General features: G+C 42.0%; 7 protein-coding genes across 7 annotated transcripts; 4 read left to right on the top strand and 3 right to left on the bottom strand.

Moving 5' to 3' along the window:
* Window positions 1-2,750: 2,750 nt before the first annotated feature.
* Window positions 2,751-3,138, bottom strand: SS1G_02794 (predicted protein; the record flags this gene model as incomplete). Its single annotated transcript, XM_001596524.1, has 3 exons — window positions 2,751-2,839; window positions 3,006-3,078; window positions 3,118-3,138. 3 exons carry the CDS (start codon window positions 3,136-3,138, stop codon window positions 2,751-2,753), a joined length of 183 nt encoding a protein of 60 aa, XP_001596574.1.
* A 2,383-nt stretch (window positions 3,139-5,521) lies between these two features.
* Window positions 5,522-5,834, top strand: SS1G_02795 (predicted protein; the record flags this gene model as incomplete). The annotated part of the gene is made up of 2 exons (XM_001596525.1): window positions 5,522-5,546; window positions 5,698-5,834. The coding sequence occupies 2 exons, from the start codon at window positions 5,522-5,524 to the stop codon at window positions 5,832-5,834; spliced, it is 162 nt and encodes a 53-aa protein (XP_001596575.1).
* Window positions 5,835-7,008: 1,174 nt separating this feature from the next.
* Window positions 7,009-7,505, bottom strand: SS1G_02796 (predicted protein; the record flags this gene model as incomplete). The annotated part of the gene is made up of 2 exons (XM_001596526.1): window positions 7,009-7,105; window positions 7,231-7,505. 2 exons carry the CDS (start codon window positions 7,503-7,505, stop codon window positions 7,009-7,011), a joined length of 372 nt encoding a protein of 123 aa, XP_001596576.1.
* A 752-nt stretch (window positions 7,506-8,257) lies between these two features.
* On the bottom strand, window positions 8,258-9,105 carry SS1G_02797 (predicted protein; the record flags this gene model as incomplete). The annotated part of the gene is made up of 3 exons (XM_001596527.1): window positions 8,258-8,424; window positions 8,572-8,700; window positions 9,042-9,105. 3 exons carry the CDS (start codon window positions 9,103-9,105, stop codon window positions 8,258-8,260), a joined length of 360 nt encoding a protein of 119 aa, XP_001596577.1.
* Window positions 9,106-9,442: 337 nt separating this feature from the next.
* Window positions 9,443-10,402, top strand: SS1G_02798 (predicted protein; the record flags this gene model as incomplete). Its single annotated transcript, XM_001596528.1, has 3 exons — window positions 9,443-9,568; window positions 9,867-9,903; window positions 10,239-10,402. 3 exons carry the CDS (start codon window positions 9,443-9,445, stop codon window positions 10,400-10,402), a joined length of 327 nt encoding a protein of 108 aa, XP_001596578.1.
* Window positions 10,403-10,963: 561 nt separating this feature from the next.
* On the top strand, window positions 10,964-13,313 carry SS1G_02799 (hypothetical protein; the record flags this gene model as incomplete). Its single annotated transcript, XM_001596529.1, has 5 exons — window positions 10,964-10,969; window positions 11,251-11,401; window positions 11,455-11,608; window positions 11,656-12,079; window positions 12,129-13,313. 5 exons carry the CDS (start codon window positions 10,964-10,966, stop codon window positions 13,311-13,313), a joined length of 1,920 nt encoding a protein of 639 aa, XP_001596579.1.
* Window positions 13,314-15,980: 2,667 nt separating this feature from the next.
* SS1G_02800 (predicted protein) lies at window positions 15,981-16,343 on the top strand (the record flags this gene model as incomplete). Its single annotated transcript, XM_001596530.1, has 2 exons — window positions 15,981-16,055; window positions 16,179-16,343. The coding sequence occupies 2 exons, from the start codon at window positions 15,981-15,983 to the stop codon at window positions 16,341-16,343; spliced, it is 240 nt and encodes a 79-aa protein (XP_001596580.1).
* Window positions 16,344-16,660: the final 317 nt, after the last annotated feature.

Here is a 16,660-nt window from a genome sequence, read left to right on the forward strand (position 1 = left end):
CGCAGAAAAGCTCGAGTGGATAACTACTGCCGCTTTAGTCTTTTCGGAGACATCCAGGTGTGGTGGGTGGGTGTGTAGTCTCGGCATGTAATCTTGTAAGCATAAATAAGTATTACTGATCCATTTTCATCTCAAATCACGGTCACCGGTGAATTTTTAAACATGAGCATATACTGTATAGGGATATCTTGACGTCTATGGAGGCTTGAGAAGCTTCAAAAGCTTCGAGAACCCAAATTGGTCTCCTCCCCCCAAGCATTGTCCATGAATTAGGTTGATGATGACAAAAAACATCTGTACAGGGGAAATGACAGGTGGGTAACTAAATTGCACAACATTAAGATACCCTATATCCGAAAGATTAAGGCACTTCTTTCACAATTATTCGGGTTTTGGGTTTTGTTTTCCTTTTTTCCCTTCTTTTTTTTTTTTTTAATTGGAACCATCCCATGATTCTACAGGGCTGAGAAATCGTTACCCAACCGCGGGAAATCTGAGGGTGGAGCTGTGCCTCTAGATTTTCATGGAAAATCATAAATGTCCGCAATAACCGTTTAACTATCATCCGAATCCGTCTCGGATAGAGCTGAATCTGAGAGGAATTATCTAATATCTGCCACCTCTTCTTCAATTGAGTCATGATTATATACTAGTGGCAAACAACACATTGAGAGTCGACATCATCAACATCGGTAGGTATCTATTTTGTGTGTGTCACAGCAGGAGAACCCACTACACTACATCTACGGAGTAAAGAACACTAATTTTGATATCAAGATACATATTATCATGATCACTATGGGTCTGACTGACACACAGAAGAGCCGAGTTAACAAGCTTCTAGAACAACATATCACTAATCGATTCTGGTTGATATACTCCGTAAGCAAACTATGGGTTTCGGATCCCTGATTAGTCTGCTCCTTTACAAGTTTGTTTAACTACAAACTGGACCTCAGTGCGTGTTGTGTCATTCCCATCGTTGTGGTCATCATTAAGTCGAAATGCATATATACACCTACCTAACCTCATTGGATAAACTTTCTGCAACTCTAAAATCTTGATAAAATTTGTCGGGATTTCTAATGCACCGCGACCCGTTTCCGACAAGAAAGCAAACCCCAGAGGCCCGTCATCCTGGATAAACGGTCGTTCCTCTATGTCAGTGATATCACAGATAAAGATCTCATGCGAAATGCTTGCAGGGCACGCGATTGAAGCTCCCCGCAACTTACGAGATGGTCCCCGATGTCTTTCTCTTCCACATGGCAATTCATCAAAATACTCCATCAAAACAAATCGCGCAGATCACTGATGGAAATGCGGCGTAACAACCATGTCCTAGAGTCTCCTGATTTTTGATGTGACCGGAAGTAGCAGATTCCGTCTGCCGACATGACGACGCACGCTAACGCAGTAGGATTGTGGAAATATATTTTCGAAAGGGGCTCGGATTATTCGCACTTTTCCATGGCTGTACGAAACGAATGAGCTGCAATCCCAGATGATTTTCACAAATACTCGCCGCAAGGGCCTATATCCGGTCGAAGTTCAAGCTATTCTTAAACTATTCCACAGAAGTTGACCTTCCCCGCGTAAGAATATAGTCATGTTGACAGAATGGTATCATCCACCAGGCAGCATCACTGAAGGTTCATCCCAGGTTCTCAGTCCTCACACCGTCTTACCAATTCAACCTTATTGTTTATCAATAATATCAATGGATTTCGTAATCGACAACGTCGAATGACTGAGACGTTGTAAAGCAGCCTTCCTATCTCAAAACGCTCATGCTCAGTGGCTTATCCCACCTCTTATTCAAGGCTTGGTGTAGCATTCATCGCCTCAACAGGAATACAACCATACGCCTATCAACCAAATGCCAAGTGCTAAATGATCAAGGCATGGCCAATGCACCGCATTCAGCTCAGAAGTCAATTTGGTGTCAACCTCCACCACCAAGAACTTGAGAGACGAATGAGCTATTCATTTGGCATCGCCATTTTGCCCAAGAGCGATACTACTTGGCAAGTCAGGTTGTGTTCTAGGATACGTGCCTGAGCAGCTTGTCTAGTGGAGTACTCTCCGCTCAAAAGAACTAACTATAGCTCTTGGGTGGTTCTTCCACAAACTACTACGCCAGAACCAGTGCAACTCAAAATCTCAACGATTTCCATATGGCCATGGTGCTATGAACCTTATCAATCTGGTGCTCGTGCGGCCATATATTATAGCAGATTTTGTCAATACAAAACTACTATTCCCATTGTAGTTTAGCATCTTGTCGTACGTCCTTGAAATGAAGTGTGCTATACTTTCTAGCCACACGAATAGAAGTATGGGGTTCTCAAGAAGGTGAACAACACGTCAGAATATATCGCTGTTTTCTATTATCTACGCTGATATTTGTGGCATTTAATTGCTCAAGGTTTAATAATTACAAAACCTCCAAGACCCAACCTTGCAAGTCCTGACAGGATGGGGTTGAAAGAAAGCGTCGTCGCCCAAAAGCTAAAGTCACTTAAATCCAGACTATTTGGATGTTTGGTCACTCATACTCAGCATCGTTAAACTGGAAGACACATCCGTTATTTATCAGGTTCTATTATTGAATATGAAATGTACCTAATGAACCAGCATTAGTAAGCGCATAACAGCAGCTACTTTGTAGGGTCTGCTTAAGGGTCCCGCAATTCATCCCCAGGTTTCTTTCGGTACTTGAATTGACAAGGGTCTGTAGGCCAGTGCCTTCAAATACCGGAGCTACATAGAAGAGCGGGTACGTCAAACCAAGTAAGGCAATGTCGAAGTCCGGCTTCATTTGACTTTGTCACAACAACTTTTGTTTGGGTTATCCACATTTAAGACTCCCTCGCTAACTCCCCAAGCACGTCGATCAGACTAAATGGTTACTTTTCGCACCGGAAATACCTTAGGGCTGTCGAGACCTTGAACCCGCTATTTGGTTCTCGATCTGGCTATAACCACCCCACACGAGAATTTACCATGGTCTCCACAACTATGTCGATCGAATGATGTTGCCAGTGTTCGAGTGACCAGCAAATCTGCAACTTGGCACTAGAATACAGGATATTCCTACTATATTCAGGCATGTACTAGCTTCCGAGTAGCGGCCATTTTGGTGGCATACGCACAAGTATCTTAAAGTCTGGGGAGATAGGAATTGGAAAAAGAAACATGGAAGCTCAGGGCACCGCACGCGATGCGCAACAAAATATTTGTCCCAGAATTCCTATAATCCGATTGGATCTCCCTCAAATGACCTTGAAGCTATGAGCATGGAAAAGTCTCCAAAAATATGGGAATTCAAAAAACCCCATACTTGACGATCTGCAACAAAATATATGTTACACAGGTTTAGGTTGTGGACTCCACATAATAACGTGGCCTTGCGAGCGAACTAAACTAAGTCGACGGGAGCTGAATAGCTACTATGCCGATCTCGATGGTTGATTTTAGAAGGTTCTCAATGAAGCATGGGACCTTGAAAGAATCTAACTTATGCAACAGTTTGAAATCTGTATCGTTGAACACTACATCATTCGATGACTGGGCTACCTGTTGTACTTATTGAACGTTTTAAACGACTTGTCAGCAAATCATGGTCGCCTCTGTTATCATTCAATCTTACAAAACGAAATAAACCCTTAACTTTTGTCCGGTATGGTATTGTTGGATCTACGTTGATTTCCGACACAACACCAGCAGTTCAAGCCCCTAGATTTTGATTCTAGAATAACAAGAGTACATTCTGAGAGTGACGGGTTAGAATCTAAAATATTTTGGTTTGCTGCCAAATCCTATTCGGAGAAGATCTATCTCAAGTACCGATCCCTTTATGTTTTAATTGGTATCTCATGTCTGCAAGATACATTTTTGCCATCATCGAGAAGAAATAAAACGTGGTTTCTTAGGCGAACTACGTATCTTGTATATGAAAATAGGTATGTGAACATGGGTTGCCGATTTTTCAACTTCATTTACATCCCTCCTTTCCTTTTCTCTGCTTCTTTTTTCGGCACTTTCGGTCCACAGTCTTTATCCCGCTGTAACATTCTGCTAGTCTTTGACCCTTTCCTTACAGAAGTTGTGAAGTGGTATGAGCGGTACTAAAACAAAAAAAAAGTATTGAGCGGTGGACTAATTCACCAAAGTGGACGAAAAGCGATGAACGGAAATGGTTCAGGAGAGAATAACTCGCGGTACTCGTTTTGAATCATTGGTATGGCAATCCACCCTTTCCACGTTTGGTTTTATTAGGAATAGAGGCAAATAAACAAGTGTGATACCTCGTCCTAATAAATCACAAAGTTCTCAGACGTCTCAATCTCTAGTACCCCAATATTATGAGATCGTCGCCTCTTCCTCATGTATGCCCTTCACCATACTCCATCCCAAGATACCAATGAGTTCTTTTTCTTCGCTTTTGTTTTATCAACATATTTCATTCGAGCACTTGATATTTCTAGTACACACAGATTCTGCATATCTTGCGGTACAACACCCCATGATCCTCTAAGTATCTGACCTATCACCAAGGCTTCTAACTGTTTTGATTGCTTATCACAATAAGGAATTCTTGCTTTTGTTTTCTTTTTCTATACTTTATCTGCTTAGATATGATCCACGTGGAATTTTGAAGCTGGTGGTGTATGGAGTCTAACATTTACTTAAGCTAACTCAATCATTCACATTGTTGAAAAGATTCGAACCTAGTCCTCATTTTGTACCTGTAGCAGAAAGCTTCAATTGGCACGGTCTTACTCAAAGAGCAGCAATACCTCAACGGTAAAAATAGCAGGAAACGAGGCTTGCCACATGGTCATTCCAGCTCAGATGTGCCTATTCATGGGATGCGTGGGCAAAAGAAGCGAGTTTTATCAGATCTTTCTCGGTGCTTGGCTGAAAAATAGACATAACAGCATGTGTATATCATTAGCATGTGTATATCATCAGCATGCGTATTTCATGAAGACTTGCAAGTACTGATGTTTTCGCAGATGGAAGCTCGGCCATATGTGTTTGCATTTTACATCAGTTAGGAAGGAAAATCTGGTGATTGCTGCTCTTGAGGATTTTATGGAATAACATCTCGTTCGAACGTTCTTCGCGACTTTGAAGTCGAGGAACTTAACGGTTTAAGAATCAGATGGGAGAAGTAATAAACTCGTTTTAGCTATAAAAACCCGTCAATAAGGTTAAGAATTGCCTGGAAAGTAATATCTTTGATGCATGTGGACCGGAATTGAAAACCCAGTCTGAGATTCTTTCTGCAGGAAGCAATAAGTTCTGAATTAAGGATTCTGCAACCGTCATTTTCATATGATATATAGGACTGTAATAGATACTTATTCTTTACATTCATGATTCGACGCATGCATATTCAATCGTGAACCTCCTGTAGGAGGGTTGTATCACTCAACAAGAGACACAAATCATCCGCAGCTTTACCGCTATTTCATCATGATCAGAATTACCATGCTCATTACCATGCTCAGATATGACGGAGGGAACAACCTCCTATCGTGAGTGTCGTTTTACCAAGGCACACAAAAAATTAATGCCCTAGCATTTCTCATTAATCAGAAGGATGTCGAAAAGCTGTTGATACTCCATGTCCACTCCTTGCTTGCTAGGTTCCTCTATTCTTTACTGCTCAAATGATACCTAAGATAGTTTTACCAAACACATCTGCGCCTCTTTTTCAGCTACAAAATGCGTTTTTGAGAATTGATCAGGCTGACGATAGATTAACCTTGAGTAAAGTAAATCCAACAGCTAGTAGCAACTGCATACCAGCTGAGGATTTATAAAAGGCAAGTGAAGTCCCCAACCGGAAAATCCAAAATTACTCAAGGAAGATATATGCGAAAGCATATTAATTACTCTTATTTATAAATTCGCATTAGTGAGGAAGTACAAAAAGCTTGAGATTTGAATACAAATGATTGCCTAAAAATTCCGCCCCTTTAATTATCGACTAACATTTCGGAATATTGAATACATACTGCAGAATGAAGTGGATAAAACAGTACTTAATTAGTAAATAAATTTATAACTAATAACCAGTGCTATATGCTATATACTTTGAGTCTTTGATGCACAATGAAGGAGTGCCTAGTAGTTTGCGATGATCCTTAGAAATTTTAATTTCAATATCCGAACGAAAACTTCTCGTCATGAGTCGCGATGCCAAAAGCTATCATCCTCATCATCATCATCATGCTGTACCTTGAGTCTCTTCCCAACCATCTTCTCTTTCCCTTCTAATCTAATTTTATATCCGGACCAAGAAACTATTTTAAATATAAATATTATGCCTTTTCCTCAAATTTACCTCCACTGGTGTTCCCGCAATTCAGGTCTCTCTTTTCTTTCTTTTTTTTTTTTTTTTAGAAAAATAACAAAAGCAGAAAATAGTCCTCCTTCCATGATTTTCAAGAGGACCTCCTGTGGAGTGTTGCTGTGCAGAATCTCTAGTCAGAAATATCTGTACACAGAAATCGGAGGGGAAGGTTCTATATCCCCGCCCTGGTGTCCTTTCTTTTACTCCCAGTTTCCTTACTTCTTTCTGGTATCTTATTTCTTTTTCGTTTAGTATGTATCGCTCCTTCTTCCTTCTTCTTTCTTCTTTTAACCACAACAACGAAAACATAAACCCAACCCAACCTAACCTAACTCATCCTAACCAAACCTAAATCCAAAACCCAAAACCCAAAACCCAAAACCCAAAACCCAAAACCCAAGAACCAAAGAACCAAAGAAAACCAATTCACTCCCACAAATGAAACCACCGGAGATTTCACCACACTCACAAATTATACCAACACCTCTTTCTCATTCCCTAATCCATTTAATCCATCCATCTATCTATCCATCCATCTATCTATCCATCCATGGATTCATCCATAAATTTCACACCCACACCCAAATCTATACCCAAATCCAAACCCATAACTCCAAAGTTCCTACCCACAACTCTCCACCTCAAACCCAACACCATACCAATCCCCCAAACCATCTATACCCATCCATCCCCGTCACCAAACCACAAAAAGCAAACCCATTTTCCATTTCGCACTCCCTACATGAATGAGCAGACAAGCACATACATAAACCCCCAAAAGCCACAAAAACAACACAATCAAACCCACCCCCCCAACCTCCCAAAAACTCCCCCAAGCATTCAAACCAGCAAAGCAAACCTACCCTACCAACCCCAACACAACTCCCACAACCACCACCATCCTCCAATCCCCCTCAAACGACGAAGCAGCACTTTGTCCTTGTCCTTGTCCTTGTCTTTGAGTATTAAAATTAACATTACCATTAACATTAACCTTACCATTAATAAAACCACCAGGAATACTTTTCGCACCAAATGATGTGGTGGAATTAGTGAGAGAATCGAGGTGAGGAGGAATTGGAATATTATTATTATCTCCATGTGTATGGACTGATCTGAGATGTTGAGATATGGCCATAGTGTGTGTTGTGATGTCTTTATGGGGGAGAAAATGTGGAGGGATATGTGATTTGGTGGGAGAAAAGACTATCATGGCGGGGATTAGGAGAGGGAAGATGAGTGATTGGAGGCGCATTTGGATTTTTGATGGGGGAAAGAGCTTGCTTGCTTGTTTGGGTATGGTTGATTGGATTTTGCTAGGTTTTATTTGTGCGCATGTTCTCTTGAGATTATTTGGATGAACCGAAAATATGGTTGTTGCTTCTAAAGGAAGTAGAAATTTTTATGTAGCAAGAATGATTGAAAGTAGACAAATATGTTTTAGTTATAGAATAATCACATACAGGCAATTCGCTGGGATGATTTACTTGGAAGGCGCGTAATTCTTAGTCACTGTGAATGCTGTACTAAATATTCAGAATTCATTCCTAAGAATGGCTGAACGTGAATAATTTCCCATGTCGATATATTAGGAAAATTCCAGTCCATATTTAAAATCTGATTGCAACTAATGCATGACTAGAAAGAGTCTAATGATTCATACTTCACTCACTGGAATTGCAGTAAGGGAGTGGATTTCGAGAATCTATGTATCATGTGACTATATCCCTCAGATTGGAATGTTGACTTTTTGGGATACCTTTGTAGAGCGAAAATTTATGAATAGCTGTGTAAATTGTAGAACATTTATTGAGAGACTATGAAACAACGAGATGTATACATGAATCATGCAACCCGACAGGCACATTAAAAATATAGACCGGTCTAAGATCACGTGGAATATTCTGGCCTGGTTGAAGAGATTATCAAGTAGTTGGTATCCGCTTGATAAATCAACTTTTTGCTTCGACCTTTTGCCATAGAAGAAAATGCAATAGAACGAACTGGCGAATTTTGAAAAAGCTTCTTCGAAACCAAGGTAACGTACGCTCGAACCCCTAAACATTCAAAGCATGATTCGAATTTTCCAAAGTCGAGTTTGATTCGTACCAGAAACTTTCTGTGTTTCTCGGCTCATAAGATCTTAGAATCATACTCCGTACTCTTGGATTTCAAATGATTTGAATTGTTCTCATATTACCTACAACGAATGATACTCGGATTTGAGCTTGGCGGCGGGTTCAATGTGCCGATGTCTGTGCTCATGACAATTTGTAAGTCGGAGATATCAATCATGAAAGGACCAAGATCCGCGTCTTGAAGAGTCGGATAATCTAGAATTCAAGATCTTTATAAGCAACGGTTCGGTGGTTCTGTGTTGGGAATCTTGGGATGCGGGGGAAAATGGAGGGTTCAAACGAACAAACCCACCGTGGCCGGCGGTTGAACAAATAAAATAAAATAATTAATAATGAGGAGATTAAAGGAAAACTTGATTAAGCAAGCACACCTCTTCGTATGCCCGAATGAAGCCTAAAGGTTGTAGCTAAAAGCTGGTAGTAACTAGAAGTTGTTCCGTGTAGACGAAACACACGTGATTGTTGACACGTGTTTGAGCGAGAATTTGCATGAATCTAAAGTCAAGACTCCTCGTTTCAAGGTATCAATATCTCACACTTATTAGCTTTAGAAGTGAAAGAATTGGATACGGATTGACTAGAGCTCTGTGGACGATACATGTCTTCACACTTGTGAAACTTATGCATGTGGGCTCATTGACGCAATACTTGATGAATTTTAATCAAGATCTGCATGTTCTGTGGGCTGTCAAGAATTTAGCAAGGTGATGCAGTACACGATTAATTGACAAAGTACGTGTTCATCGTTCCTTGAAGGATATCGATCAGTCCGTATCGTAGCGTGGTTAGGACGACTCGAAAAATGGAACCAAAGGCTGTGTATGTAGTTGAAGTCGATTAGAACTTCCTTCCCACATAGCGCGGCTCATCCCAATATTACTCGCACTCACAGCCTTGTAAGCTTTTAGAATTTCTAAAATTAGATACAATTTTCCATATGGGATACGGGTCCAACCTTTTGTATCTCCGTATTGAATACGGAGTAGGAGATGTTCCCTCCCTGCTCCCGACCCCCGACTCCGACTTTCGAGTTCCTCTCTACCGACTTGTTTCACAGTATTTCGTGCGATATCAAATTATAAACGATCATATCTGATACAATACTGTATGAGCCAACGCCTGTCAAAATGATTAGATACATTGTTGCCAATAATAGAACACACATACACAAGATGGTTAAGTGGACGAAATAACTTGTCTTACCCATGAGGATTAAATTTTGAAGACACCCCCGTTATCATAAACTTTTCTGAGCTGACGAATTTTGATGACTGACCGAGCGATATAAAGGTAATTGACTTGGCTCATCCTTTGACTGAGATGATTAAGATGAATGTGATGGAGATGTGATTTACTTGTAGCGTGGTGTTGTGGGTGATATGTCCGCTGGGTTGGGTTGTATTGAATTCATGGTTCGTGAAATGAGCTTTTCTTGGCGGAAGTTGTCAAGATTAAAGAAATTCATTCATTACATATCGATTCTTGTGAGAAAAGGAACGGAAGTACTGACTTAAGTCCATGATCCCTTTCCCGTACAATAGAGACGGTTTCATAGTACTTTCAACTTGTCCTTTCTCCATTTATATCTATTTTTCGACTCGTCGAACAGGTAACTAAGTCCGTATTCATAACACTGAAAGATAGCGTAGGTTGATTGGAGACATTAATTTGATGACATTGATGAAGTAATAACATTTTCCGAGATCTAGGATCTAAATGAGTACTCTGTATAGCCTCCTTGGTTGTTGTGGGTAAGAGCATAGCAAAGTACACCCGTGGGAGAGGAGGTGTTGGCTTTGGTTTTGGTTTTGTTATGGGTTATGGTTGTGGTTGTGGTTATGGTTTTGGTTTGGATGTTGCACAGCCTCGTTACAAGTTATTAGTAGAAATTCCATAACAAGCTCTGAGCCTGCCTGTGCCTGTGCCTGTGACCCTTTCTAATGATCGATCAATCAGTCAGTCACTCAGTCAGTCACTCAGTCAGTCAATCAATCAATCAATCATACCTATTCTATTGGTAGTTCTCTCTATGAAATTTCATTTGTGAGCCAACCATCAACCCTCCAACTGTCAACCACCAACAAACCCTCCCAGACCCTTTACAACCTTTTTTTTTTTTTTAACTTCATACCTACAATTGATTGATAATACGTACAAGTCGTAAACTTGCACTGCAAGAACCGCTGTACCTTATTTTACCTTGATTTTTTACATTCCTTGTCATCACATCCCCCCATCTCTCTTCTCTTTACTCATTTTCATTCACTCACTCACACTTCCACTTCCACCTCCGCTTCCCATTTTCCGATTCCTTCTTCACCTAGACCATATTCGACTTTTAGAAACTTAAATTTTTCACGCACTGGTCTGCTACCTAGATTCTTAGATTTCTAGATCTCCTTCGGGCAAATCCAACTATCCACAAATTGTCACAACTTCGCACATCGGTCGACCTTCCATGTCCGTCACAACCCATTTGAATACTTTGATACCCATTTGAGCGAGCGAGAGATACAGTCACGATTAGACTTAAATAAATCACTTCCTTTCGATAAGATACCCTTGTCTGCATTCACCAACATTGGCCCGTAGATCTACTGTAAGATCCTGCAACCACAGTCGCCATTTTCCTACATTTTACCCGCTGCGATACAACCACGAATTTACGCACTCCCCCCTTACCAACACGACTACATATCATACGTATACATACATAGAAGGGATAGACATACATTAAGACTATAGGAGAGTCCAGAAGCAGGCTGGGATTCGAATAAAACCTACGCTGGCGACGACCGGGCTCGAGTTGTCGAGCTGTTCAGCAGTCCATCGACAACCACAATCGCAATCATGTTCATCAATACAACATGTAATGCGACGCTGGATGATATGCGAAGTAAGAGTTTTCTTCAATCAAAAAATAAGGAAAGATGCTGATGATGATGGTAGTTGGAAAGTCAGAAGAAGTCTTGGTGGGAAATTTAACATTCCATGAGTTAGGAATATTTGTTTCTTCGTCGACTGCCTTGATCGCCATTCTTCTATCGTTGTATCTCATGTGGATGCATGCTTTGCACTATACGAAGCCTTACGAGCAACGGCAGTACGTGTCCCCATATATGGAGCATATGATATACTAATTCTCTACAGCATCATACGCATCCTTTTTATGGTTCCCATTTACTCAGTGGCGTCCTTCCTTAGTTTCTGGCAATACTGGCATGAGATATATTATAGTGTGATATCAGAGTGCTATGAAGCATTCGCAATCGCGTCCTTCTTTGCTCTTTTATGCCACTACATTGCCCCGGATCTTCACAACCAAAAAATTTATTTTCGAACCGCAGTGCCAAAGCCATGGGTCTGGCCTGTTACTTGGATGAAAAAGTTTTGTGGCGGTGATAAAGGCCCTTGGAGGACACCAAGAAGTGGTTTGACATGGTTTAACATTATTTGGGCTGGTGTCTATCAATATTGTTTTATTCGAGTTACCATGACTGTTTTGGCTGTTGTCACTCAATATTTTGGCAAATATTGTGATTCTTCGGATTCTCCAGTATTTGCTCACATCTGGGTAATTACCACTTTCTCCATTTGCTTGTAATTCCGCTAACCATTCCTAGATTCTTGTTATCGAGGGTGCCGCGGTATCCATCGCAATGTACTGCCTTATCCAATTTTACATTCAGTTACGGGCTGATCTTGCTCCACATAAGCCTTTCCTCAAAGTTGCTGCTATCAAATCAGTGATCTTCTTATCCTTCTGGCAGAGCTTTGCCATCAGCATTCTGATGTCGTCTACTATTGGCATTGTCGAGCCAACCAAATATTTAGCTTACCCTGACCTCAAGATTGGCATCCCGAACTTATTACTCTGTATTGAAATGGCTATCTTCTCGATTTTGCATTTGTTCGCGTTTCCTTGGAGACCCTATGCATCAGATGCAACCCCGGTTAGATACCCAAGCTCACCTGGAGGTGGTTTAGAGCCTATTGGTCCCAAACAAGGTGGTCCTCTTGGCCTTCTGGCTTTCGCTGACGCTATGAACCCATGGGATTTGGTCAAGGCATTTGCTCGTAGTATGCGTTGGTTGTTCGTAGGTGTCAAAACTCGCGAGGCGGACTCTTCATATAAACCAGCAACTTTCAATAATGACAATGACATGTCCCTCCAATCTGGAAACTCGGAACCCGACACATCTTATAAAGGACGGGATGACGGCTTACCAATTGCCAACGAATACGGGAACAATACCTTCAGTAGTAGTAAAGGGGTTATGGAAGGTGAGGAAGGAGTTGGTCTAATTGATAATGCACAACCTAACCCTACAAACCTCAATCATTCAGGCTACATTCCAGCAGCTCAACGTTACACCCCTGAAGGACTGGATACCACCACGAATGGTGCGCGGTATAACTACAACCCGGACCGCCTGGTCGCCAACAATCCGACTCCCGCCTCAATGCAGAGACAGGAATATCCGGCCGGAATGGCAGTAACCGGTGAACCAGAAGCATACTTAACTCAAGTAGCACAACCACCATATGTTGCACGGCCCTCATCACCATATGGCGTGCGACAATTATCGCAACCAGAAGCGTTCCTCGAAGAGAAACGAGCTAAGCGAGCTGCCGAAAGAGCCGCACGAGATCGAGCCGATGAGGAAGCACATGAACAGGGCGCGGCACCATCAGAACTGTGGTCTAATTCAAGAGGACCGATGCAGCCCCATGAACCGCCGAGTCATGTCCATAACGCTTTATGGGGATCCCAAGCGCAACCACAACGGAGGGAAGATGATTATTGATTGGAAAGAGTTACGGCCTCTTGTATAAAACTTTTTTTTTTTATTACAAACAAATCCGATATCGCGCCTCGCCGAAAAAGAGAAGCTTTAATGGGTACTTCCTGCATGTAAAACTGGGACTGGGACTGGAGGTAAATTTTCATGGAAAGGGCGTTCAACGGTGTTTTGATGAGGGAAATTTACGATTTCATGCGCTTGCGCCAACATACATTCGTGTGGCATCTGCCTGCCATCTTTTGGGGGAATGGGCAGCATTTGGCTGTTGCGCTGGTTGCATTGCGTATGGTAGCTGTATAATCAGTGCCAGGTCGATGCTTATTTGTCAGATGTTATTTGTGAATAGCTCAAAAGGCTTAGGGTATTGGAATATGGTAATTATTGAGCCGGATTCATGTGGAATACCAGGTTATGGCGTTATCAATATTGACGGTTACTTTGGATTCAAGGCCCAATGGGTAGCGCGGCAACTCGAGGGAAAGAAGAATGGAGGGCAATGGAAACTGTGTGTGATAGTCAGAATACCGAACTGCTCGATGAGCTTCAAAAATTACCGATTTTTACTTTTGAAAATATTGCGATCTTCTTAGTGGCTGGCTGGCAAGTGCCATAACTTGAGAAATCACTCTTTATGATGAACCACACGGCATTTAAGTATACAATAAGCATTCGAAAAGAAGAGTGGGCTAAGTGAACTGCTCCTTTGGTATACAGCCTTTCGGCTTATAAATATAAGCAAAACAGGCGCTTGGTCACTCTAATCGAGTCCATTCAGGGCAGATAATATTGTCCATTGTATACCGATTATGACGTGCAGCCTATGCGGGCATCTTTCACCTAATCTGCATGCCACTATTCTCCACAGTCTCGCACTTGTACCGTGCGGAACAGCTGCAGTAGCACATTTGGAATTTAAATAAAGTCCGCCGCGAGTAGTTAGTTTACTGACCTGATAAATTTCTGACTTGTGTATGCAGATAGGATTCGATATGTCATGATGAAGCGAAGCTAGATGAAAATTACCGAGCAGCTAAAAGCTGATGAGACCCCTTCTGATTGGTTGATAGATTGTGCGTGTTCTGTTTTTGGAATAGGCTCAGGTACCGTGTGACTAGCTTTGGATTTAGCTTCTAGAGGCGTTTCTTTATGCTGGTTTGTTCAGCCTTATTTGTACATGTACTGTTTGTTTGGGATTGTGATCGTGATTTTAATTGTGTGTGATGAATGACTTTTTGTCGCCGGGGGGGGGGGGGGGGGTTTCTCTTTTTGGAAGAGGGGCGGGTTTCAGCTAATTAATGATGATCTGGATGATGATGATTTCGTGAAAGGATCGGGATTCAGATCATGGATTTTATACGTTCATGGACATCTCGCAATTAATATTATTTGCAGAATTCCTTTATCCCCTCTTTTCTGCTGCAAGCCCAATGAGCATGGAAATTGTCGCGGGGATGTAAATCTTAAACTTTTTGATGTCAATTTTTTGAGTTTACGTATCGGTACCAGCTCACCAATCTAGCGACTGGCAGGGTGGAGCGGCCAATTGTGCAGTACACCTTTTCTTGTGTGGGTGCTGCAATCGCAAGTGTCGTGGCATGAGCTTATGGGTATAAGATGTGGAGTCCTGCTAGCACAGCGCTCGATTCATACCACAGTGGACTAGGTTTGCAAATGTGGTGGGGTTAATGAGGGGTATGGTGAGGGAAATGTTGATTTGTTGCACATCGCGTTTTGGTACCCCACCGTTTAGTACTGTGTGTTTGATATGGTGGGTGGGGGTTGCTATTGAGGGGGGGAGGAAGAGGGGAAGAGGGGAAGAGCGGAGGAAAGAGAGATGCTTTGTTGCATATCGCGGTTTCGTGCCCCACGGTTTAGTATGTTGTGATATGGTTGGTGGGTTGGGTGGGGGGAAGTTGTTGGGGAGAGGATGGCTAAAGAGGAGGTTTGTTGCATATCGTGATTTGGGTGCCCCACGGTTTAGTGCTTGGTGATTTCATTTGATTTCATTTGTCTGGCCAAGGTTAAAGAACTGAAAGGGTGTTCAATATGCGTATCTGAATATCGATTGAATCAGCCGATGGATAATAGGCAGTGAGCGGCATGAAGTTATTCGGCATCCCTAATTCCATGGTCAGATGGCAGTAGCCGATGTCGGCTGGAATATTGAGATGTGCAACAAGACTGTTTTAATAAGACGGACTGGTTTTTAATGCGCCGGGTTTCGCAATTGCGTCATGATATTTCTGTTGGTGCCAGGGGGTGATGTTTATTGGCGAAGAGAAAACAAGGGAGCTGAGGATAAATAGCTAATTTGATGTTGAACGGTTAAAAGCTTGGTTCTATAGAGAGAATTCCCTAGAAAGATACAGGTCGTAAATTGTCTGAATTCTTGTTGGTAATGCGAAACTGGAATGGAAGTGTGGAATGCAGATTGGGCATGGAAGGGATGTAATTGCACGGCCATACATTCCAACCATGGGATTAAACGTTCACTCAGGATTCCATCTTTTATCTTTCCCTTCAAAAAACACATCCAACTCCTTTATGAAAACTCAACAATCATAGTAAGATACTGGGAAGAACAATCTCCTACAATCAAACAAAGTATAATCCATCTATCCATCCATCCATCTATCTCAAAAACATCGCATCAATATCAACATCACCGCCATGCACCTCCTCCAACCCCGTCTCATCATCCTCCTACTCTTCTCCCTCTCAACCCAAATATTCGCCTCTCTAACCGTATGTTCTCATCCCCATCCCCACCCTCCTAATAATCCTTCACTTTCTCAATCTAATCCAACCCAACCTAAACAAAATCATCACAACCACAAAATAACTAACTAAAAGTACCCCAACCTCTAGGAACGCAAACTCTGCATCAAAAATGGAGAAGTATGTCACCTCACAGGCGAATCATGCTGTGATGGATTCAAGTGTGCGCTCGCGCATGGGGGGAAGGCAAATGTGGGGTATTGTACTGAGAGTGGGTTTTTGTTGCAGGATTATTATCAGGTTAGGTTGCCTTGATTTGGTTGGGTGGTTTTGGGGGGTGGTTGTGTGATGGGGGTTTGGGAGGGGGGAGGGATAGGTATAGATAGGTATATGGGGAATAAATGGGTTCGCGTTGGTGAGTTGGAATTTAAGGAAAGGAAGGGGTTGATGGGGCCGGAAGCGGGGGATTTGGATATGCGATGTATGGTTGGGTATTGATTGATGTTATGCTGTAGGGGCTTTTGGGTTGTGTGCTTAAAGTGTGGTTTCATTTGGGTTTTAGGTTCGTTTTGAAGGGGTCTGTCTTGGTGGGGGAGTGAGAGTCAGAGTTCGTTATATTGTTATTTTCATTG

This window comes from Sclerotinia sclerotiorum, genomic scaffold (genome assembly GCF_000146945.2).
Source record: "Sclerotinia sclerotiorum 1980 UF-70 scaffold_3 genomic scaffold, whole genome shotgun sequence".
NCBI classification, from domain to species: domain Eukaryota; kingdom Fungi; phylum Ascomycota; class Leotiomycetes; order Helotiales; family Sclerotiniaceae; genus Sclerotinia; species Sclerotinia sclerotiorum.